Source organism: Mauremys reevesii, linkage group 7 (genome assembly GCF_016161935.1).
Source record: "Mauremys reevesii isolate NIE-2019 linkage group 7, ASM1616193v1, whole genome shotgun sequence".
Taxonomy (NCBI): Eukaryota; Metazoa; Chordata; order Testudines; family Geoemydidae; genus Mauremys; species Mauremys reevesii.
Window position 1 is genome coordinate 122,093,544 of NC_052629.1, and position 24,768 is coordinate 122,118,311.

A 24,768-nucleotide genomic window follows, 5' to 3' on the forward strand; every position below is an offset into this window, starting at 1 on the left:
TAGATTTAGTTGGGCATAAGCTTTCGTGGGTAAAAAATTTTTTACCCACGAAAGCTTATGACCATCTAAATCTGTTAGTCCTTAAGGTGCCACAGGACTCCTTGTTGTTTTCACAAGCTATGATAGCTCAAAAGAGAGATCATGCTTTATTTCAAGGTTCTATCAATTTCTTCTCTCTCTGATACCAACAGGATCAGGTTTAAATAGAACTGTAATTTGGAATTTGATATTCATATTGAAGAAACAATTGCTGATTATCCCAGGGGAGGAGAAAGGGCTCTTTGGAAGGCAGAGTAAACAGGTGGAGTCCACCAACCCTGCAGTACGAAAGACACAAAAGGAGCATGGCAGGGATGTGAACCTTGCACTAGCAGGGGCCATAGATGATTGATAGGCTCTGTGCTCCCAATGAGGGAGTTCCTCGACCTTTCAGTATGGAGCCAGACTATTAAGAAATGCATTTGTTCATGCAGCATTAACATTTCGTAGCCTATACTGAGAAAGAGAGAGAGTGTGTATGTGTTTTAAAATGTGTTAGTAAAATGGTGCATTAAAAATACCTCTTTCGGTGAGAGAAAAGTGTAAACAGTTTGAAATTGTAATTTGTTAACAAAGCATAAAATACAAGAAGCATTAAGTGTTGCTATAGTTAGGGAATATCTAACTAATTTGTTCTTTTATTCTGATAATTATAATCAGCAGGCATCCTGGTTATCAATCTTCTCTAAAGCACACAGGGTGTGAGATAATATGACTGCTATGATTGACTACTGTAATTTTTACATATTAGACATCTAAGTATTGGTAGCAGGAGTTTGCTAACGAAACACCCATGAAGTGTATTCTATCCATGTAAAGATTTGTATGGCCACAAAATTAATTTCTATTATTAAAGGCAAGACATTCATTACTCACAGAGAACCAAATTACTAAGTTTAGGATGCTGGCATTAATAGACACTATAAATAATAGACACTTTAACTACTTAACGCTAAACAATCTGTTTCACTTTGTATTTAGCTGTGACACTCTGAGCACCTTACCTCTGAGACCTGGAGAAGAGCTCTGTGTAGCTCGAACGTTTGTCTCTTTGGTCAGAAGTTGATCCAATAAAAGATACTATCTCATCTACCTTGTCCCACTATAAATATTCCTATGCTAACTCCACCCCCCAGCATTTAAGAAAAATACAGAGGCAGTGATTCAGTAAGGAAAAATTAAGATATGAACTCATGCTCAATGAGTTTTTACGGGAAATAATTCAAAAACAGAACATCTTTTAAAATAATGGGATAATGAAAGTAATTCAATGTAACAAATTAAGATATACCGTATATACTCGTTTATTAGCCTGTTCGTTTATAAGCCGACTCCCCAAGATGGTTAGGTAAAAACAGAAAAAACTGTATGACCCTTTCATAAGCCAACCCTATATTTCAGGGGTTGGCAAACTTTGGCTCCCGGCCCGTCAGAGTAAGCAGGTCGGGACGTTTTATTTACGTGGAGCATCTGCAGGCACGAGCCCCTCAGCTCCCAGTGTCCGCGGTTTGCTGTTCCCAGCCAATGGGAGGTGTGGGAAGTGGTGCGCCACTTCCCGCAGCTCCCATTGCCTGGGAATGGCGAACCACGGCCACAGGAAGCTGAGGGGCTCCGTGCCTGCAGACGCTCCAGGTAAACAAAACGACAATGTATTAGATATTCAATTCAATGGTTCCACAGAGTTTAAAATCATCAAATTTTGGTGTAGACCCGTTTCTAAGCTGACCCCCGCTCTTTGATGCGTCACCTTTTTGCCAAAAATATTCAGCTTATGAACGAGTATATATGGTAAGTCAGTGACATAAGGCAAAAAAGAAATGTCATCCCAATAGGACTTATTAATTCTATTACATAGGAGTCTATTCTCTGTGCAATGCTCATGACGAACTCATGATTAGTGTAAATGAGTCAGCTCAATACACTGAGAAGAGAAGATACCCCATCAAATGTTAGAGGTGGATTCAAATTTAAATCTAGAGTCTTCTCTCAGTAGTGAAACAGCTTACCAGTTTTTCATTCCTATCATCAGTAATGTTGTCATTGTCATTAAAAAAATCAAAGCGATGGAATATGCTGTCTCACTAAAAGCAGGAAATAGCAAAAAGTCATTAGATAACCAGTCACCAATGTAAAGCACCCTCTCTGTTAACATACCAGAGAGAGAGAAATTAAAGTCTAAGGTGATAGTTACCATCCCTACACAGGCCTTAACAAACATTAGAACCTAAGGAGATATCTACAGCGAATTAAAGAAAAACACACAATTCATTCCTCTCTCTGATTATGGATAAGTTGCATTTATGTAGATGTACCTGAAATTAAAAAAAATATATTAAAAAATAAAAATAAAGCCCAAAGACTGACTGTGCATTCTGCTATTTTGCTAAACACAGGTGAGAGAACTACATTCTGTCACTCTGTGTATAGAGCATGCTCTTATTAATCCTGATCCTAAAACCAGGCTTTAATTGAAGGTTTTACATTCTGGAGGTCATCTGTTCATGGTCTTGGGTTTCATACTCCTGTGCCCTATTGAAAAATACCATGAAACAATTTATAAAGCAGGAGAAAGGAGGGTAAAATGATTGTTTGGGCCTTATGGAAGATAAGTGCACATAAGGTAAATTATCTCTCTGCACTGAACAGTCTGCCTGTGGATAGAAAAGTTTCAACACAGCAGGATGCAACCATCATGATCTAGAGATTGCAAATGCCTCTTGGCAGAACACAGGCAAGCATAAGCGGAGAGACTCCTTTGATTCCAAGAATGGTCAGTGTCAGCAGTCTTGTCAGTCTGCCTCCCTCACTCATACACATACGTGTGAACACCACTGCACTCCAACCATGCTCATCACAGTCTTTCTAAATTGATCAGTATGAACTACTTCTAAAGGATAATCTCTAGGAATGCACCACCACATGAACAAGAGAGCCTAAACCCACACTCCTCTGAGGACGAACAGGAGTTTCGCTTGTGTGAGGTATATGGGATCAAGTCTTTAGAGGGCTTCGCAAAAAACTCAGATTCTGAGCTCTCAGGAGTCAGGCCAAAGTAACTCTGGCAGTGTTTGTAGCATCAGTATTTTCCACTACATCAAAAGAACATCTGAAGCTTCATAACTAAATTTAAGCCTTGTTGTTTGCGTTGTTTGCTCAGCACTCTGGAAAATTAGGCCACCTATTTAGGAGCTAAAATATAGCTTTAGCATTTAGGGTCCCCGCCCACCCACCCCCAAAACAACAACAACTGTAGACATTTGTTTTAATACTAAAACTTGCCCTTATCAGGGACGGCTCCAGGCCCCAGCACGCCACGGGGGGCGCTCTGCTGGCGCTGCGAGGGCGGCAGGCAGGCGGCCCTCGGCGGCTTGCCTGCGAAGGGTCCACCGAAGCCGCGGGACCAGCGGACCCTCCGCAGGCAAACCGCCGAGGGCAGCCTGCCTGCTGTGCTTAGGGTGACAAAAACCCTAGAGCCGCCCCTGGCCCTTATTTTAGCAATCCCAAACAAAGACACTCAATTAAGATGCAGTTGCAAATGTTCATCACTCAGAAGTCAAGAAACACTAAAGTTATTATCATATTTATTTAGGTACCTAACAGTGAAGGCTGGAAAATGTCAGATCCCAACTGCCTCCCCACCACCACAGAAAATTTCTACAAAAGGGATAACAAGCATGTTTTTGATTGGAATTTTGAGGACAATTCCATAAAAATGTGCACGTCATTCAAATGCTACTTTTTGCAACAAAAAATTTTCAGTTCAAAATTTTGGATCAGCCCTAGTGTTTAACTGTAGGCACCCAAGTCTGAAAATTTTAGTCACAGAGACAAATCTTGGGAGCTGTTCAGTGCCTGCCACCTACTGAAACCAACACTAGTTAAGGATATTAGGCACATCTCAGGATTTGGTGATTAAACTTTCTGTATGGTAAGAAATCATCTTTTTCAGATGTATTTTAATAATTTTCTAGGCAACTATGTACTCTAAAGGTAAGAAGATATTTTTCCTTCTGTAGAGATGCGCCTTTGAACTGTAACTTGCAGTATCTCATGATATCTTTCTTAGAAAAATACACCTGCAGAGCTGTATTAACAATGTATATCTTCTATGATTTGTTTGTCTATTTATGTTTTTCGTATGACCCATCCTTTAACTGTTTAGAAGTTCATAGATCACATGGCCTGAAGGGACCACTGTGACTGTCTAGTATGACCTCCTGTGTAACACAGATCTTAGCACTTCTTTTACATATTAATTGGAGGAATGGGACTGGGACCCGGTTCTCTCTCCTCCCAGGTGAGTGCCCTCATGCGCCCTCTGGCCCAATGATTATTTAATTATTTACCTACAGCAGAACTGCTTCAACAGGAGTGCCCAGTCCTAGAATCCCCCATAGCCCAGTGGTTAGGGCACTCACCTGCAAGATGGGAGGTCCATGTCCCACAGCAGGCAGGGTGGGAATTTTTAACCTTGGTTTCCCACAGCCTCAGTGAATGCTCTAACTACTGGGCTAACAGTTATAAGGGTGGCAGAACCACCAACCACCATCGTTTTTCTTGAAAAACAGCTGACCTGGTGTAGGTACCCAACTCCAAAGAGGGTTCATAGGAGGCGCCTCCCTCCAGCCCAGAGTTAGCTGCCTGACACCGTTTGAGGGCCAGGTGTAGGCCACACACCTCTCCTCAGCATATCCTGCTGGCTAGCTTGGGTGGCTCCCCGTTCAGCTTGCTGGATTTTGTGAATCTCATTCTCAGGTGCCGGACTCTCCCTGTGCATTGTACAGGGTAACTCTGCCAGGGCTGTGAATTCCACCAGGCCGCAGGGTGCCTGAAAGTTAGGCCCTGCAACCCTCAGCACTGCAGCATCTCAGTCCCCCTTGGGAGTTCCACCTTTGGTGCCTAGCTGCATCTTTGGGGGGTCTAAAATACCTTTAAATTTTTTTATAGAGATACCAGCACGACTCACCGTTATACAGATATTTAAACAGCAGAAAAGCATTTCTAAAAATGGTTTTAAAAATATATTTTTATTGGATCGTCTGTAATTGTTTAGCTATGTGTGATGTATTAACTAATCACTGCTGTTTTCTTTTTAAATGGCAAAACAGATTTATATACCCTCCTTGTGGAAATAAGAATTCTGTTACCTCCTCCTGAATTTCTGCACTATCGAATATTTAACGGGTGCTTAGGGATTCAGTATTGTGTCTTTCACAGCAGTAATCAAGAGCTGAAGTACTCTCCACTATAATGAATCTACTGTATGCTTGGAAGATGAATATTTCAAATGCAAAGCAATATGTTTGTTTTGAACACATTTCAGTTTGGTTTTAATAAAGCAAGTAGTGAAGTGTGCAATGAATTACATTGTGATACGGTTAAAAAAAAAAAGAGCAGCACAATATGCCTGAATGCGTTTAATCCATGTAACTATTCATTTGAAATGTGACTTGTACATATGTTTCATATGAACTAATATGAGTGGCTGGCTCAAGGACTACTAAGGGGATTTGTGACCTGTCACTTCTTGGTTGCCAGGTCACACCCTGCTGACACTGCAGTAACTGGGGCGTGGATCCCACAAAGTATGTGAAGCATTAGGTTTAACCCATAAATAGGCCCATTGAACTTAAGCCTTTACATTAAGCCTGTGCTGAATCAAGACCTAGTAGAGGCTGAGGCCTGGTCTACATTACAGAGTTGGGTCAACACAAGGCAGTTTATGTCGACCTAACTATGTAAGCGTCTACACTTAAATTTCATTCCTGCTGATGTAACTCCCCCACTATGCCAACTTAATAACTCCACCTCCATGAGAGGCATAGAGTCAATGTAGTTAGGTCACCGCCGGGTCAGTGCAGATACTGCATTGCTTACATCAACTGTTACTGGCTTTCAGAAGCCATCCCACAATGCCCCACACTGACAATACAATCGGTACAAGTGCTCCTGGTGAGGACGCACATCGCCGACACAAGGATCAAAGTGTAGCCATGTGCACAAGCGACGTAACTACTCTAGCAGCTGTATACCGACGTAAATTAGATTGATTTAATTTTGTAGTGTAGACATGCCCTGAGATGTGATTCTTTAGATATTTGGTGGTTGTGGATATTTCAGATGTGAAACAACCTGGTTTCACTCCATATCATGGTAGTAGACTAGTGCGCACATCACTAAGGGTATGGCTACACTTGCGAGTTGCAGCGCTGGTGGAGGCTTTCCAGCGCTGCAATTAGTAAGTGTCCACACCTGCAGGGCACATCCAGCACTGCAACTCCCTGGCTGCAGCGCTGGCCGTACACCTGGCTCGGCATGGGGAATAAAGATTGCAGCGCTGGTGCTGCAGCGCTGGTCATCAAGTGTGGCCACACACCAGCGCTGTTATTGGCCTCCAGGGTATTAGCAGATATCCCAGAATGCTTTTATAAATTACTCTCTTTGTTTTGTTATGCAGCCTCTCTTTGTTTTGTTGTTAACTCGGAGCTCCGTAGCTCCGTTGATCCCGGAGCTGCTTATCTACAAACACAGCTCCTGTTTGCTGTGATCAGTCTGTGAACAATCAAATGAGATAATGAGGCAGGCAGGGAGTGAGTGTTTGCTTGACAGAAACCGGGCAGAGGGGAGAAAGGGAGTCGTGTTGGCTGCAGGCTGTTTGCAGTTAAGAGTTAAGGGTAAGGGATCGGGAACATGTTCTGATTTTTCAAGGCAGGAAGCTAAACACACAGTGTTGGCTCCAAAAATCCACTCTCTCTCTCTCTCGCCCGCTCCCTGTCACACTACGCCCCACCCCACCCCCCTCTTTTGAAAAGCACGTTGCTGCCACTTGAACGCTGGGATAGCTGCCCATAAGGCATCACTCCCAACAGCGCTGCAAATGCTGCAAATGTGGCCACACACCAGCGCTGGTAGCTGTCAGTGTGGCCACACACCAGCGCTGGCCCTGCACAGCTGGACGACCAGCGCTGCAACTACCAGCGCTGCAGATTTGTAAGTGTAGCCATACCCTTAAATGATCACCATCCAGATTAGAGAGACAAGGTTGGTGAGGTAATATCTTTTATTGGACCAGCTTCTGTTGGAGAGAGAGAGAAGTTTTCAAGCCACACAGAGCTCTTCTTCAGGTCTGGGAAAGGTACTCAGAGTTTCACAGATAAATAAGGCAGAACAAATTGTTTAGCATAAGCAGTTAGCACATATTGTAAGGGACCATTCAAGATAGAGTGGCCTGTTAACACCTCTGCAGTCATAGGACAAAAAAGGGGGAGTTGTGCATTACAGTTTGTTGTAATAAACAGTAAATCCAACACATTATTTTTGTCCTATGACTACAGAGGTGTTAATGGGCTACTCCACTTCAAAGATCCCTTAAAATTTGTGCTAGCTACCTATGCTAAACAACCTGTTCCAAACTGTATTTAGCTGTAAAGCTGGGAATATCTTCCCCAGACCTGAAGAAGAGCTCTGCTTCAGGCCCCATTCCAGAGCCTGGCAGCTGCAAAATACCACCATCCAAAATCCCTGGTCAGAGCCATCCTGCCACCCATAGGGAAGGTTGCCATGAATTCCATCATCCCCAACTGCCAACTGTGACCAGACAGCGTCATCACCAACGAGGACCGGAATAGCATCATGGTGAATGTCACAGTGCCCTTTGAGAACAGGACCCCAGTCTTCCACGATGCCCGAGCTCGAAAGGTAGAGAAATACGCCCCTCTGGCCGAAACCTTAAGGGTTACCAGGTTCAGACACATACGCTGATCATCTGTGCCTTGGTTGCATGGGGCCCCAGTAACGAGCTAGTGTTGAAGGAATGCGGAATCAGTCAACACTACACTCGGCTGATGCGGCAACTCATGGTGTTGGACGCCATCAGCTGTTCGAGGGACATCTACATAGAACACATCACCGGACATTGGCAATACCAGGAGGGATAAGCTGGAGTGCCAATGAAAAGTGCAGTCAGGAAAGTAACTGAAATTCTTTCCTCATGGATTGGATTGTCTAAATGGACAGTCTACCCTAAATACTCAATTACTGACGGACAATCTTCACTCATTGCTATATTTTGCTTTCCACAACCAAATCTCTGTACAACTTTTCATGAGCGATGTACCCGAATACTTGGATGTGAACATCTAAACTACATTCTTAAATCTATTCACCTAAATTTGGGCTATTGCTGATTAGGTACTGTATGTATCATATGACTTTTAAAAACGAACTTTGTATTTCTGGATAATCTAAGCACTGCACCCAGATGTACAGACACTCTTTTCTCAACCTATGTATTATATAATTTTTTAACATTAGCTTTAATAAAATTTTTAAATCTGAAAGCTTGTCTCTCTTGCCAACAGAAGTTGGTCCAATAAAGGATACCACTTCACCCATTTTGTCTCTCTAATATCCTGGAACCAACACGGGTACAGCAACACTGCGTGCCATCCAGACTGGCAGTCCCAGCAGAGAGACCAGTGATTTTAACCACATCAATGGAACCTCGAGACACCTCTCAGCTTGTCACATGTGAGGAGCATTGGCAGAGCCAGGGAAGGAAGTATGCACAGCCACTACACATGCCCTGCCCATTCTATAGATAAATGGAATCTAGCACCTTTTACTAGTAGTGAATTCACTTTGAAATCATTACAGGGTTATATGCTGAATGACCCAAATAGCAAGGTAAAAGGGACATCCAGTACATAATGGTTTTAAAACATACCTTCCCCTTCCTCTCCAACCAGTTCTAGGCTTATAATCACCATTGCATGCCCCTTTTAGAGTTTCTATCTGATTAATTCAGCACCTAACCTAACTCATTAATAACAGGTTCTCACAGGTTACCTTTCAGAGATGATTTAAAACAGAAGCACAGAATAGTCTTGCTGCGGTCAGGACAGGCCCCTACTATCCATAGCCCTAGAGGACAGATGGGAGCAGATCCCCAGCAGCCCGTCCTTCTGCACTGTTAAAGAGACAAGTGGATCCAGAGCAAACGACTGGGTTGAGAACACATCTGTACTCAGACAGGAGAACTGTGAGTGAGCTCTCGACTTTGATCGAGGAGTCTCCATGCCAACAGCTAAGGATGGCGGGGCTTACCATTACAGCTGGTCAGGAAGTGGTTTTTGTCCCTTTGAGAAACCTTCAAACAAAGTGAAAAACTTTTCCTTTTCATCTAAATTTTTCTTAATAAGGTTTTGAGTTTTCACCCAAAAGGTGAAAGCCGCCCCCGAAAAGAATTTTTTTTCCCAATCAAGCCCAAAACTTTTCTCTGTTTTCAGCTAAAAACCTTCAGTTGGTTGGTTTTGATTTTTCAATGAAACCCTGAAGAGATATTTGGAATATAGACATTTCCTGCGGAAGTTTTCATTTTGATGAAAAAGCCCTTTCAATTGAAAAAAACATTTCAAGTGAAAAATTTTGACCAGGTGTACACACCACAGCCCTGGCAGATAACAGAAGCAGTTTGCCATCTACCTTATTCTACTGGAAGAGCTACTGAATAACTCTTTAAAATAATCAGAATGTACAGGTGACCAGTTTCTAAAGCCATCTACCTCCCCTCTTGGTGGACTGACTGCTGGGATTCATGGCACCACTTGGGGTCAGGGAAGAGACAGAAAGGTCCAGCCTAGGATGGTGTGATCTCCTCACACCTGCGTATCCTGTGAGAGAGCGGTCATCTTTTATTCCTGGCTAACCTGGCACTGCTAACCAAAAGTGTGTGGGTAGATTTAGCTCCACATATCATGGGATGGTATAATACCAGAGCACTTATAAACCTCCAGGTTAGGCCAAACACTGACATTCAGAGGGCACATCAAAAAGCTGAAAAAGAAAGTGAACGCCCGCCAGGAATTGTGTATGCCAAAAACTGGCCATCACAAAATGGGGCACTGACCCCAAAACACTTCGAGCAACCTGTCTTGCCCTGTGTTACTCAGCTGCGGAGAGCTGTGTCCCTGTCATGCTCGAGCCATGCACACAAAAACGATACGGAACTTAATCCTGCAGCCTCATCGCAGGGACTTTGAAACCATTTCTCACACTGTCGCTATACTGCCTCATGGGGACTGCACCTGCATCAGTGAGAAGGGAAGCACTCAGTGAAAAGGAAAGACAAAAACAGGTGCATGATCCAAGACATTCACAGCATGGTCCTTGATGAGCTGAGCCGAATCTACTGTTGTTTGTATGCAAGTACTTACCATATTCCCTTATAGATACAGTATTTTTCTTGAATGTTGCTTAAAGTGAGGTTGTGGTCAGGACAGTAGTTGTGTACAATGGCACCTTTCCCCCTCCCTTTATCTGCTCCGATGTCTTCAGCATCTTGCTATACATATGCGAGACATGGATGCTAAGAAATCAGGACATTCAGAGCAGGGTGGATTTGATTTAAATCAAATTGATGTAAATGATTTAAATCACTAGTCAGGAAGACTCGATTTAATCAAGGATTTCTACATAAAAGTGCATTCTTGTTGGTCATTATAACCTTAATACATATTCCTCACAACTCAGAGACAGATGAGACCCAAACTGGGTCTTCTTTTATGGCCTGCTGCCATTATAGGTTTTCCCTTCTAGTGAGAGAATGGTATGGTAGATCTCAAATCAATGAAGGCAATGCTCAGAAAGACCTCAAGACTTCCGGAATATGCTGCTCAAACAGTTTCACTTTTGTTTTTACTGCCTGTTCCTCCCTTCTCACATTTATCTCCAGACTTCTCCTTGTCCAGATCTATTCCGCTCCCAACAATCTTCTAGTCATTGAACTTTCAGAGAGAGGTAAGGGATTGACTCTGTGTACACAAATTTGCAGAAGGACAATAGGGATGAGGTCCGTTATTTCTCAACTCTATTTATTTATTTATTTATTTTAAAACTTTTTTTTTTTCCCGCTGTTAACAAGCATGTCATCTTTGGAGACCTAAATCCACAGTTTGAGAACTGCAAAACTAAGCATCTCTGATGGTATCTTCTGGCCTGAGCACTGACTCCCATTGGGCAGATAGAAAGATTAACTTAAATAATCTATACAGAAGCCCCTGGAACCCCGTAAGATTGGGTCCCTAATCCATGAACTATTGGAACTCATTTACAAATCTTTTCTTAAACATGACATGAATATATTGTCTCATACTATAGAATTAGAATTTATAATCCCTATTCCATGATGAGATATCTTTGAGCTATAACGTATCTAATTAAAACGATCTTTAGATAGGTTTTTTCCTCAAAAAGCATTTTATCAAAAAAGTCTGATTTAAATAAAAAAATCTGATTTTAACATATTTTTAAAAAAAATAATTGATTTTTATCCACCCTGATTCAAAGGCTTTCTGCCTTCAATCTGAAATGCTACAGGCAATGGATGCGCATTAGCTCTACCTCCTATATGACTAACGAGGAGGCAACTGCCCAAATGTACCACATAAGTGGAGAGATACCTGATATTTTCAAGACAATCAGACAAAGCATACTTGAGTTTGTCGAACATGGGAGCAGAGGAAGATTGCCAAAGCGGGGGCACCTGCCATGAATGTGACAATGAGACTGGCTGGCTGGGATGCAGTATGGGGCACTTCTCAAGGCTGTGTGAAGACAGCGAATCGTGGAGGGAGATTGCTGGCCAATTCTTCCCATGTGTTGTGTTTACTGTGCACTGTGATGACACTTTTGGTGCTTTGTACTATGAAAGAATATATGTATGTCTGTGTCTGCTCCCTATGCATCCACGGAGATTAATCTGCTAATTTTTAATGACAAAAATGAGTTTTGACTTCTATTAGGAGCACAGAGCCAACTCATCTGTGGGAGAGTAAGCTGGATTCTTTCCTGCCTTGTGCATCTCCAACAAGCTGCCAGGGTGAAATCTGATCAAGGCTGATCATGGCTTAAGTCAGACTTAAATTGCACACAGGCCTCATACTGGCCCTCTGCATGGGGGGGATTTCAAATCAAATGCACAATATTGGCTTTCAGATCCCAGTTTGAGATCGCAGTCTGGCAGTCAGAAAAAACACTGCTTTACTTGCAAACTGAGAACATCTGATATGGAGTCCTTGAGAAACAATCAACATGGAATTCCCCATGGTATTATTTTCAGAGAATCATTTTTCAGGAGTATAACCACACTCAAAAACAAACTCAGATTAACACCTATAAATGTATGCTGCTTGCACCTGCAAGAATTTCTCATTCAACTTAACCTTGTAATTTTATTCACTCATGAGGTCAACTACCCTGACAACATTTAAAATAATAATAATAATAATAATCATAAGGCTTGAGATAAAGTCTCTGAAAGCAATGAGAAAAATACAGACTTCATCAGCACTCATTACAAGCGAGTTGTAATTGCTTCAATTTAGTCAAGTTCGGATCCAATGTGCTATACTTGGAAAGTGCCCTTGAAACATAATGAATTCAAAAAGGAAAATTCTTATATGGTCTAGGTTAAATTATTAAAAAGGAGGAAAAGAAGGGTTCTTAATTATTTAATGTTTCACCAATAATTATATAGCTCAGTATAATATTCACTTACTGGGGAACCTGAATTTAGAAGGAACATTTGTGAATATCAGTCAAGCACAAAACACCTGCCAGACCATAAATTCGGTGTGGCATACACACAAATCCAGTCTAACACTGCATTAAAACCGCAGGAATAATTCAAGCCTTCATTTAATGGCAAACCCTAGCAAATCCATTACACAATACAATATTTATGTAGCAAAAAAGGCACTATTTAATTTTCTTTTTGTACTTAAAAAACAAGCTTTGTCCCATAATTAATCCAACACTTGGAAACATATTCCTAGGTGGTGGAGAGAGAAGGCTCTATTTACTAGACAAAACACAAGCGTCTAAAGGACTGGAAACAATGAGTGTAATATCGGCAGGGCCGCCCAGAGGATTCAGGGGGCCTGGGGCAAAGCAATTTCAGGGCCCCCTTCCATAAAAAAAATTGCAATACTATATTCTCGTGAGGACCCCTGCAGGGCCCAGGCAAATTGCCCCACTTGCTTTCCCGCCACGGGTGGCCCTGGGAAAAATAAACCTTCCGCATCTCGGCACAAACCCAGTTTTAAGAAAACTTCTTTACAAGGTATCACTGGTTCTCAGCATCAGCTAGTGCTAAAAGGCACTAAAGCTCATTAAAAGGGTTGAACAAATATTTTCCGTCAAAACTTTTTTTGGATTAAAAACTAGGGGTTTTTAAAAAGCAGAAAAAAAATCACGGACAATGTCTGCTTTCCTTCAAAATTTGTTGTGTTTTTTTTTAATTGAAGAGCTGAAATTAGTCTGCCAAAACCTGAATATGGTTTGGGGTTTCAGAAGTGTGTGGTCAAATATTTGCTGCTTGCTGCGTTTGATTGTTTAAAGAAACAATACAAAAATATTCTGCTTAAAAAAAATCCAAAACTTTTGAACCACCTCAGCTTGTGACCAAACGCCTGAGCCCATCCAGTCAGAGATTTTTCCAGGTTTCTGATACTCTGCTGGCTTCCTTGACTCATATCTGTCTCCATAACTTTGGGTTCATTTAGCTTAGAACATAAGAACAGCCATACTGGGTCAAACCAAAGGTCCATCCAGCCCAGTATCCTGTTTACCAACAATGGCCAATGCCAAGTGCCCCAGAGGAAGTAAACCTAACAGGTAATGATCAAGTGATCTCTCTCCTGCCATCCATCTCCACTCTCTGACAAACAGAGGCTAGGGACACCATTCCTTACCCATAATAGCCATTAATGGACTTAATCTCCATGCATTTATCTGTTTCCTAGAGACTGGCTCCCAGGGATCCCTCACAAACTGGAGACAGTTACTGTGGGTTTGTCTTTAGTATAGCTTATGTACATACTCCACGAACTGAGCATTTGAGCTTGTTCCAGAATCTGGGATGAGCCTATGTTGTGAAAACTGAAATGCTCAAAATAGCACATGCATGTGAATGGATACAGGGTGCTAAAATTAAATTAACCCAGGGGCTCTCAAACTGAGGGATGGGACCCCTCAGGGGGGTCACGAGGTTATTACTGGGGGTCGCGAGCTGTCAGCCTCCACCTCAAACCCCGCTTTGCCTCCAGCATTTATAATAGTGTTAAATATATAAAAAAAAGTGTTTTCAATTTATAAGGGGGTGGAGGGTGTTGCACTCAGAGGTTTGCTATGTGAAAGGGTCACCAGGACAAAAGTTTGAGAACCACTGAATTAACCCCTCTGAAGCCTCAGGGAATGCAGGGGAGGGGGTCTCCCTTGGTAGGGTTGGGAAGGAGGTGGGTGGTGTAGGATATTGCTCTTCTCATGTGATCCCTCCCCCAGTGGCTAATTTTAAATGAAGCTACCCTCCCCTGACACGAATTGCCCTATGGCACTGAAATGAAATATAGACTATAATTTGGCATTGAGAAGTGAAAGGGATGGGAGCCCTAATGGAAAAGCTCACAGCTTGGCTCTTCTGCAAGCCTCAAACTGCTGAATGAGCTTTAGGGTAGGGAAGGCTGTGCCTCCCAAACAGCCTGGCCCTGCCTCCTATCTGACTCCCACCCACTTCCTGCCCCCCAACTGCCCGCCCCCCTCAAAATCCCTGACCCATCCTGCTCCTTGCCCCCTCATCATCCCCCAGAGACCCCACCACCACCTCGGGACCCCACCCCTACTCCCTGTTCCCTGACTGCCCCAACCTCTCTCCACCCCGCCGCTGAGTCCTGACAGATCCCCGGAACGCCCGCAATCCAACCCCCCCATTCCCTGTCTGCCCCCCCCAACCTCTTTCCCCTCCCTGTCCCCGGGACTCCTGCCCCTTATCCAACCCCCCTGGCCCCGGCCTCTTACCCCCGGCTCCCCCTATTACCCACAGCCTCAGCGCGTCGCATCCAGGAGCGTCCCTGAATAGCGGTGCAGCTTGCCTCCGGCGGGGCCTGAGCTCCTCCCCTCTCAGAGCCTTGTGGTAAGGGGGCGGGTCTGCGATCTCCAGCGGGGCCTGAGCTCGCAGCCCCGCCCCCTTACCTTGCGGCTCTGAGCAGGGCGGAGCTCAGGCCCTACTGGAGCTCGCAGCCCCGCCCCCTTACCACGCGGCTCTGAGCAGGGCGGAGCTCAGGCCCTGCTGAAGCTCGCAGCCCCGCCCCCTTACCACGCGGCTCTGAGCAGGGCGGAGCTCAGGCCCTGCTGGAGCTCGCAGCCCCGCCCCCTTACCACGCGGCTCTGAGCGAGGCGGAGCTCAGGCCCCGCTGGAGACACACTGCAGCTGTTCAGGGAAGCTCCTGGATGTGCTGAGGCTCCGGGAGAGGGGCGGGGTCGGGCCGGGAGCCTCAACCGTTCTCTTGGGGGCCCCTGCGGAGCCCGGGGCAAATTGCCCCACTTGCCCTCCCCCCTCTGGGCGGCCTGAATATCGGACGGGCAAGTATTACACAAAAAGCAGACAGCGACATCCTGGAATTTTCTGGGCGGAAGTCAGAAAACCATTCTTCAAGGTGACTACTTACAAGTAGTTATTTAAAACAACGGTTCTCAAATTTTTTTTTTTTTTTTACTGGACCCCTTTCACATAGCAAGTCTCTGAGTGTGACCCCCATTATAAATTAAAAACACTTTTATATATTTAACACCATTATAAATGCTGCAGGGAAAGTGGAGTTTGGGGTGGAGTTTGACAGCTCGCAACCTCCCATGTAATAACCTCATGACCCCCTGTTTGAGAACCCCTGTGTTAAGAGAAGTATTCAGCACCTAGTACTAGTAGAGAGGGAAACCTTCTCTTCTTTTTTTTTGGTCTAAGTAAGGATTCACTAGCTCCCACTTTGCGATATGCCCCAGCATGCAATATGCAGCTAGATTACAACCACAGTGGAAGCCCACTGGAGCAAAGAAGGAGCCTTCAGAGAGTCAGGAGTGTTCCATATTTAGATACGCATCACGGTTTGCAAAGGTTAATAACTGTTTACTCTCCTCGGGGATATCAATTTTAATTTTACACCTGTTTATTTTGTCTTAAGTCAGATTGCAAAGGTCATCTGAAGCTTTTTCTTTCTATTCAGAACTGCTGAAATACGGACGTTCCCTATCCCCTAGCCCTCCAATCCTGCAAAGTCTGGCCCAGCTGGCAGCTATGTACTATGGCTCTTTAGCTCAAGACACATGCTTTCAGCTCTAGAGATGCCCCAGTTCAACCCCAGGTGTTGGCCAAGATTGCAGCTGTCCTGCTTAACATTGAAATCAATGGGGCTACTCCAGCTGTGCTGAATTCAGCACAACTTTAAATCTTTGCAGGATCCGGGCCCAGATAGCTAGACATTTGCACAGGTGACTTGTCATCCTTTCGTACAGCTACCCTGAAGATAGTCTTCAAACAGATCCAAAAAGTGAATCATTAATACGTAACTGATTTATAATTCAAACTTGGAGGCAGAAAAATTAGGAGAAAAAAATTTCTTTGCAGCTACCAGGCAGGCCTGTCATCAGGTCAGTATGCCCCAGATTTAGCTTAGTCCCCGTCTTTGGAAATGATCAGAGATATCGGAGAGTGTTCATCAGATTTCATGGCTCCTGCACCACAGAAACCCAGCTGCATCATACAGATGTCACATCATTAAAGCCTTGCAGGGCTAGGAATTTGAAAAATGTGGATTCCCTGCTTCCCCCAAGGAGCCACAGCACTCAACTGGGCTCAAGATACCTTAAAATCAGGATGTTTTACAATACTAAAGCACTACCTTACATTATTTTTAGTGGGTTTTATGGCTCCCTCTGAGCCCTGTAAAGTGGAACACACAGTGACTAAGGCACCTGCTTTGGCAGGTGGAGGAATACAAAAAATAATCACAGTGAATTTTTAGAGACATCTGAAAAAAGTTTCTCTCTCTCTTCCCCTTGACCACTTCCTGTGCCTTTTCCACTTCTTGGGTAATGGGCAAAGGAGCCTTCGGGGCTCTCCTCAGCCCATCCTCATCCACCAATTAGAAACAGCTCTTCCTAATCAGAGCTACTCTAGAGCAGTGGTTCTCAAACTTTAGTAGCCGAGAACCCCCATTTTGATTTAAAATTTTGCCGTGGACCCCCAAGCTCTTCCCCGCTCAGCCCCAGGCCCCACCCCACTCTACCCCTCCCCCCAAGGCCCCATCTCCCGCTCCAACCCTGCCACTCCTCTTTCCCCATGCATAGTTTCAGTGAAGTCAACCCAATAGAGTACGACAATTTATACCAGCTGAAGATCTGCACCCTCCTCTTTTTCATAGACTCTGGTCAAAATCAAAGAAAAGGAGAAGATAAGCTATATTCACGTTGGACAGCGAAGTCAGGTCTGCCCATCTAACATAAAGAAGACGACACACGTTTACCCATGTGTCCATATTCCTTTCAATTGAACAGAATCACCTCTTCTTGCAATCACACGTCATAAGTTTTAATTCAGCTTCACAAAAGTAATAAAAAACTCAACCTACTCTACTTTCCCAAAGGTGTGCGATGCCTCTGAAACTCAGTAGAGAAACAGGATGTACCATGAGTTTTGTTGTTCTTCTGAAAAAGTAACACACCTTCTGGAGGTGGTGCTCTGTCCCCTCTAGTGGCGAGAGAGAGAGAGAGAGAGAGAGAGAGAGAGAGAGAGAGAGAGAGAGAGAGAGAGAGAGAGAGAGAGAGAGAGAGAGAGAGAGAGAGAGAGAGAGAGAGAGAGAGAGAGAGAGAGAGAGAGAGAGAGAGAGAGAGAGAGAGAGAGAGAGAGAGAGAGAGAGAGAGAGAGATCTGCTCTACATCCTTAGCTAAGAGCCAGTATGCTTTTAGCTCATGCAGTAGAGGCTCATACACTAAGTTCCAGAGGTCCCAGGTTCGACCCCACCTGCCGACAACCGGGGTCTGTCGGTGTTACAATTACACCTGGCATTGGCCACTGTTTGAAGACAGGATACTGGGCTGGACAGACCATTGGTCTGACCCAGTATGGCCATTCTTATGTTCTTATCTTTAGTTGTTTCACATTGTTCATTAGATACTACTCTGTGACAGCCCAGCGGTGTAAAGTTGCTTCAACACACTTGCCTCAATTTATCCTCCAGTCAGAAAAGTAAAAGCTCTCTTCTGCTGTAACGAGACTAAAAAGGCCCACACTGCTGACCACCACCCCAATTTGACTTGACCTGCCAGCCATCATACGCAGCAGTCTCTATAAAGGACTGCAGGACTCAAGTGTGCCAAACTAATGAATGAACTAACTGAACATTCATAGTCTTGAAAATACATTTTAAAAAAAGAAATGCATAAATTCACACAGTTGGAAACGTGATCTGCCCAAGAACTTGTTACCATGGCAATTCAGAATAAGAGACTACTACAGAAAAATTGACTGAAGTTATTGATTAATCTGCTGGCAAATTATGTCTGAGTTTAAAATTTTCTACAAACAGAAGCACTTTTATATAAGTCTGTTAACATTCTGAGAACCTGAGCACCATGCTTCAGCAGCGAAGTAAGTTCCATGATAAATGTGCTCTCCAATCTGTGCACGAGTCAAGTAGCTATAAAATCAGAATAATTCATGCAAAAATTTTCATTATGTTTCTAAACACACTTATTTACATTTTAAATCACACATTAGACAATATGAAATATCTTTCATTTAGACAGGTGTGACCGAGAAAACAGATGCATGCATTAAACAAGAAACAATTCAATGAATAAAATGAATAAAAAAGAGTTGGCGAACTCTTTGATTTTAGTACTTTAGCCACTGTACAACTTACTTGAAAAAACACAGCCATGGCTCCTATTATCCGGTTTTCTAAAATTGCTGCTCCAAAACTGTCAAAGTCATCAGGATTGTAGAAGTAAATCTGCATCTGTAAAAATTAACACAATCAAATAAACTGTCTATTCCTGTAACTTTTAACTGAGGCAACATACAGTGCTGCCCTTCAATCAGATGTTACAAATCCAAGATAAAAAATATTAGAGGGCTGAATTCCTTTAACTAGCATTTTGATTAACGGCATGGCTGCTTCACTAGGACAGTAACCAGGGACCGGATTCAATGCAATGAATTTTAATAACAAACCAATGGATAAACAGAGCAGCCGGCCTCTTTAGATGGCATACCTGTTTTCTGCCAGCATGTTCACATTTCTTTATTCATCACAAGCTTTTCTCCAGTTCTATTACAGCTGCTAAACAAGTTTATCTTGAAAATCCTTAAGTTTTTTTTTGTTTTTTGTTTTTTTTTTTCAAGCAAAATTTTAATGTGGAGCGTTACTTTTTTATTTCTAATTCATGAGACAAAAAAACAGCATCGGTATCAATGCATTTTTGTGAGCCTCTGATAATCAGGACTGTCAGTATGACAGTGCCATACTTTCCCCTGACTTCAGTTAAACATCAACCAGTTTTGCCTCCAGAGCTCCAGCACATGGAAGAATTAGGACTGAACAGAGCCTTCACACCTACTCATGCACATTGACTAGCAACAGCACATTGATTACAGTGTGTTCCAGTGGCAAGAGCACTGGATGAAGATCAAGAGACCTAGATTCTATTCCCAACTCTGCCACTGGCCTGCTGGGTGACCTTTGGCAAGTCTCTTCACAGTTTCCTTTGCCTGTCTTTGCTATTTAGATTGTAAGCGCTTCAAAGCAGAGACTGTTTCTTACGATGCATCTGTACATGGCACAATTCTGTCAGTTCCTAATCCCAAGGGCCTACAGTAACACGGGTACCGTACGTGCTGGTTCTGACGTTTCTACCCTTCCCTGCTCTCTGATGGCTCTGACAGACGGCTTGTGCTCTTCTGAGATCACGCTGTGGAACAAATCCTATCATCGCTTCTGCATACTTACCAGCGCTCTCTCCTGCTTTCTGCAGCTTTGTGCATGGCAAGGCATCATGCTGCCTCAACAGGCAGGTTTCCACTACAACCACGTCAAATGCACATTTAGCCTCCTCAAAGTGAAAAATAAATCTTAATTATCTTCCTGGGATAGTTACCAGACATGTTTAGTGATTCCCAGGGTTCTGGCAGCATACACTGGTTCTAAAGGTGTGAAACAACAGCAGCACCTGCACACCTAATGAAGCATTATCATAGGGAGAAAAGAAGAGGCCCAGATGAAGATCAATCTCTAACAGTGGAAATGAAGAAAGAAAACTACCTTGCAAATGGTTCACAACAATTGTAAAAATCCACTGGAAAATACCCTTGCCTGGGAGTGATGGAAGGTGATTTCCCCGCCCCGTCCCAACCTCATATACTCCTGTATTTACAGAGATCAGAGACTCTGGCAGTGTCTCTCAATTGTAGTGCCTCCAGGCTTGGCCAGCTTTTGACTTGAACAAACAGACTGAGAAACATCCATTCATTGATGTTGAAATTAAAAACAATTCATTTTAGGTTGAATTGCTTAGGGTTCATTTTAACTTCTACAGACAGAAGCTCACTAGATGATGGTAAATTACATTTTACTTCCCCTTAAAACAAACAGACTACAATTGGGTATTCCTCACATAAAATATTTTAATATACGGCCCTCATCGGAGTTTATGAAGGAAAGTATCGTTCAGCGAGTTCAGTTATATGCCAAAATCATTATAGACCATCTTTGCTCAAAATATTTTAAGGAAATTAACTTTTATAATAGACTTTTGGTGCAAATGACTTTGGTGAAATGGTCGAGTTGAGATCCTCCATCTCAGCACTGCAATTGCGGAGCTAATCAACAGTATATACCTGCCCTGATTACCACATGCGTTGAAACATTTTCATGGAGCTCCCCTGACGTCTTTCCACAGAGGGTGGTGCTCTTACCTGTATCAGTCAAATCAAGGGGAACTGTACGGTATGAAAAAGTATTTTCATTTGTCATACATCAACAATCCTACATGATCATATGGCTGGAAGGAATTTAGGAGTAGAGTCTTCCAGGAAATGCCATAATTTACATGTGCATGCATCACACAAAAGTAGTGTTAAGAGGAAGATAACATTGCCATGCTTAAGTACTCAAAATTCCACAGTTAAGACTGCATGTGAAACCTTTGTGCATTGGTATTATGACACAGTTTGACCATGGTATCACATACGACTTCCTCCCATAATACGATATACTTTTTTCTGCAACTTCAGATACATGTGTAGCATATTTTCATTATTTTATACTTAATGTGTGTTCCATTCTCAGAATGATCTCATATAACATTATTATGAAACATGTTTATCACAGTGGTGCCTGAGGACCAACCAAAGCTTCACTGTGCTAGGCCCTGTACAAACCCAGGAGTAGACTGATCCTACTCCAAAGAGCTTACGATCAAAATAGACAAGACAGACACAGAGTGGGGGAAGGGGCAGACTACACCTGCAGAATGAACAGAGAGAGAGAGCAGCTAATGGCAGATTAGTTCCATGATGGGTTGGGTTTTTTTGGAGTGGGGGGGTCGTTAGGAGGGGATCAGCTACATGGAAAGCAAAGGGAAGGGAGAGAAGATATTGTAGGGAGCCGGGGTGAAGAAGCCAAGGCAGGGGAGAAGAGAGACAAGTGTGGCTGAGGTAGAGAGACTGGGCGATGGGAGGGTTGAAGCAAACAGCTAATCAGCCCAAGGTAGAGAAGTCCAGAGAAAACTGCAGGACGTTTTCTGAATGTCTGACAGGCCGTACTTCAGCTGCTCTTGCCTGCTGGAGCCTGGTATATCTTCACTAATAGAAAAGATTAGGTTAAAATGTCTATCAGCAGCACAGACTTCCTTAGCTACAATTCAGAGAAAAGTCAATTAGCTATAAAGCTAACTTCACTGCATACATAGGTGACCTAAATATGCCAGTAAATTTTCACTATTACTCATTGTTATATGCTTAATATGTACAATGTGCTGTGCACTTTAGGTATAAATGATTTTCATGGACTCCGTCTGGCACACATGGACCAGGACTACAAGATAGTACAAAAGTGTACTGAATGTTGCAGAAAAATTGCATCTTCCTACAATGGAATATATGAGCACTAGAATATGCATGAGGAAGCAGAGTTAAGGTTGCCTGTGTAACCTTAATTGTGACATTCCCTGACTTCTGAGTGCTAGAGTCAGGGAATGTAGTTCAAATGCAGGTTTTTGTATGCAACTTCCTACAGGGCTATTGCTTTGTTTTGAGAAAAAAAGAACTTGGAGTAAAAAACATAAAAAGCAGAAGCTTATTCTCCCAGACTCTGAACCTCTTCACACTTGGAAGAATCTGACAATCTTTACAAGTATAAATTCCACAATCTGAAACTATTTGGCTAGACATCATCAGAGTGCCATGTAGCCTTCCTGACAGCTTTACAGCCAAAAGCCTTCCCCAGTGACAGCTCCTTCAGGCCACAAGAGCAGTGCTGCTTCTCGCCCAAAATAATAGGTTTACGCCAACCTTTTCTGACTCCTTAACCGCTTACAAGGTCAGCAAGGGCCTAAATGGACCTTCAAAACATTTCACTACGTGGCTCACACGTGCAGCACAAGTTTCCTTAGCTGCATGTTTTACATGCCTTGCAAACATTTCTCATGCAAACTGCACCATACATGAGCAGCATGAAATTTTCAGTGGCTAACTTAGTCAAATCAAAGCAAAGCTTCACTGGAACACTCAGAGGCAAGTCTCCCCTAGGAGGGTACTTCCTTGCCAGACTTCTCCCCAGAACTGCTTCAGTTGCAAGAGTTTTCTTATAATGGGAAAAGTTTATATTTTTTCACTCCCCTTATACTCTGAAGTAGCTGGATTGATTTTCATCAGACTGGAGAAAGATTCATTTTGCAGGAGAGATCAAGCCTGAGTTACAAGTGAATGAAAACAGGGAGTTAGAGTGAAACTCCTCATGTAACATTAACCCTAGATATTGCTGTCCATACCACAATGAAATGTGGTATGTACTGTAGGCTGCTAGCCTACTTCTCCAGCCCAGAAAATAATTAGTGCCATACCCAGGATCTGCTCAGGTGCTTCTTCAGTGCGCCATTTATCAGTGGCATCAACAGTCTTCCCCACAGTGCAACATAAATCCAACAGCTAAACAATTTGACTCAGGGCTTCCTTGCCAGATCCTCCCTGCTCCTAGCAACTCTTCCCCAGTCCCTTTACCCCAGGGCCTACCACAAAAGCCAACCTACTTCCTGGAGCTTCCCTCCTCAGACGAGCTCTTTCTGTCTTTGCACGAGTCAGGTGCACATCAGCCAATCACCCAACCAATTCCCAACCGCCAAGCCCCAACCTGTTCTTAACAGGGTTCTCCCTCAGAGAGCCCCAGGCTCTTCAAGGGACAGGCCCTCCTGGTACATGTGTACACACATTGTTAGTTCTTAATGCACATATAATGTCTATTTATCCATTTTGATTTTATTATAAGGCCTGCTGTACCCTGGAGGCTTCTGCCCTCGGTCTTTCAATATGGCATAATGAGCAGCGGCGTGTTATTGCCTAGGCCAAGGCGGCCTAGGCCTAGAGCGGCAAATTTGCGCACCCACAGAGAAGCTCCCCTGCTCCAGCTCGCCTCCTCTGCGAGCGTGCCGCTGCATCCTGTTTCTCTCCCCTCCCTCCCAGTGCTTGCGCCGCGAAACAGCTGTTTCATGGGGAAGGAAGGGGGGGAGGGGGAATGCAGGGCGCTGGGGGAAGAGGTGGGGCCAGGGCGGGGATTTGGGGAAGGGATCCAATAGGGACAGGGAGGGGGTGGAGTTGGGGCGGGACTTTGGGGAAGGGGTTGGAATGGGGGCGGGGAAAGGGTGGAGTCAGGGCGGGGCCAGGGGCAGGCAGGGCGACAATTATTTCAGGGCCTAGGGGCGGGAAAATCATTAATCCTCCACTGATAATGAGGGGCTGGTTTTTAATGTCTGTTTAGATGGTATCTTTTCGCTCTGCTCTCAGGACAGAAGAGCTACAGCTAGGCGGCATCCCCATTGCCACAGATGAGGGCTGCAGGGGAGGGGAGCTTACACACAGTACGGATGCTCTCGGTTAACTTCTTGCAGCACAGATTAAAGTAAAACAAAGATGAGCATTAAATGGAGCTCAGAGGGTCCAAGAGAGTTTAAAGTGATTGTGGAACCCAAGCAAGGAGACTTCTCCATAGCCGGATGCCAAGTATTTTAAAAAAATAATTAAGAGCTTTAAACAAGGCTGCCAAAGCTATTGCCCCAGTGCAACCTCCCAGGACAAATTATTCTTAGATTAAAAATCAACAACAGCTCATTGTGCTGTCACAGAGGTAGAATAAAAAAATATGCAATGGTAACAGGAATGCCAGTGTGTGGACGGAGATCATCGCAATTAACTTTCTGCTCATTCCCTTCCCTGGTCACACAGGACTAACATGCAATTTAAAGTGGGGGAAGAATAAAAAGCTTTGTAGGCCAGCCAATTTTCTGGTGACTCAGCCAGTTAGGTGCAAAGGCAACAGTTATGTGGGTTTATTACATACTGCGTTAGAGACCCAGAATATTTTTAGAAGAATGGAACTCAAAAGGATAGCAGGTAGACAGCAACTTTGCACAGTGCATTGAAATAAAAATTCGGAAATATTTGCTTTACACAATGAAGTTAATCACTGAATATACGCATCCTTAATTATTACCTTTTGCTGCTTGTACTGTAGGAATTATTCTCACCCACTTTTACAGCTGGATTTAAAATGGCTTGCACAAAAATAAATTGTATGCGAAGACTATGAATCATACATGATTTTGTTGTTGTTATTGAAAGCCTGTATG

General features: G+C 43.5%; 1 protein-coding gene across 3 annotated transcripts in view; it reads right to left on the minus strand.

The window, feature by feature from the left end:
- The window catches only part of PTPRG (protein tyrosine phosphatase receptor type G), a 575,819-nt gene that overhangs the window by 180,127 nt on the left and 370,924 nt on the right, over positions 1–24,768 (minus strand). For all 3 annotated transcript variants that reach the window (XM_039546377.1, XM_039546378.1, XM_039546376.1), the window contains exon 5: positions 18,792–18,887. In XM_039546377.1, the coding sequence (XP_039402311.1) occupies positions 18,792–18,887 (96 nt within the window). The remainder of the gene's footprint in view (positions 1–18,791; positions 18,888–24,768) is intronic.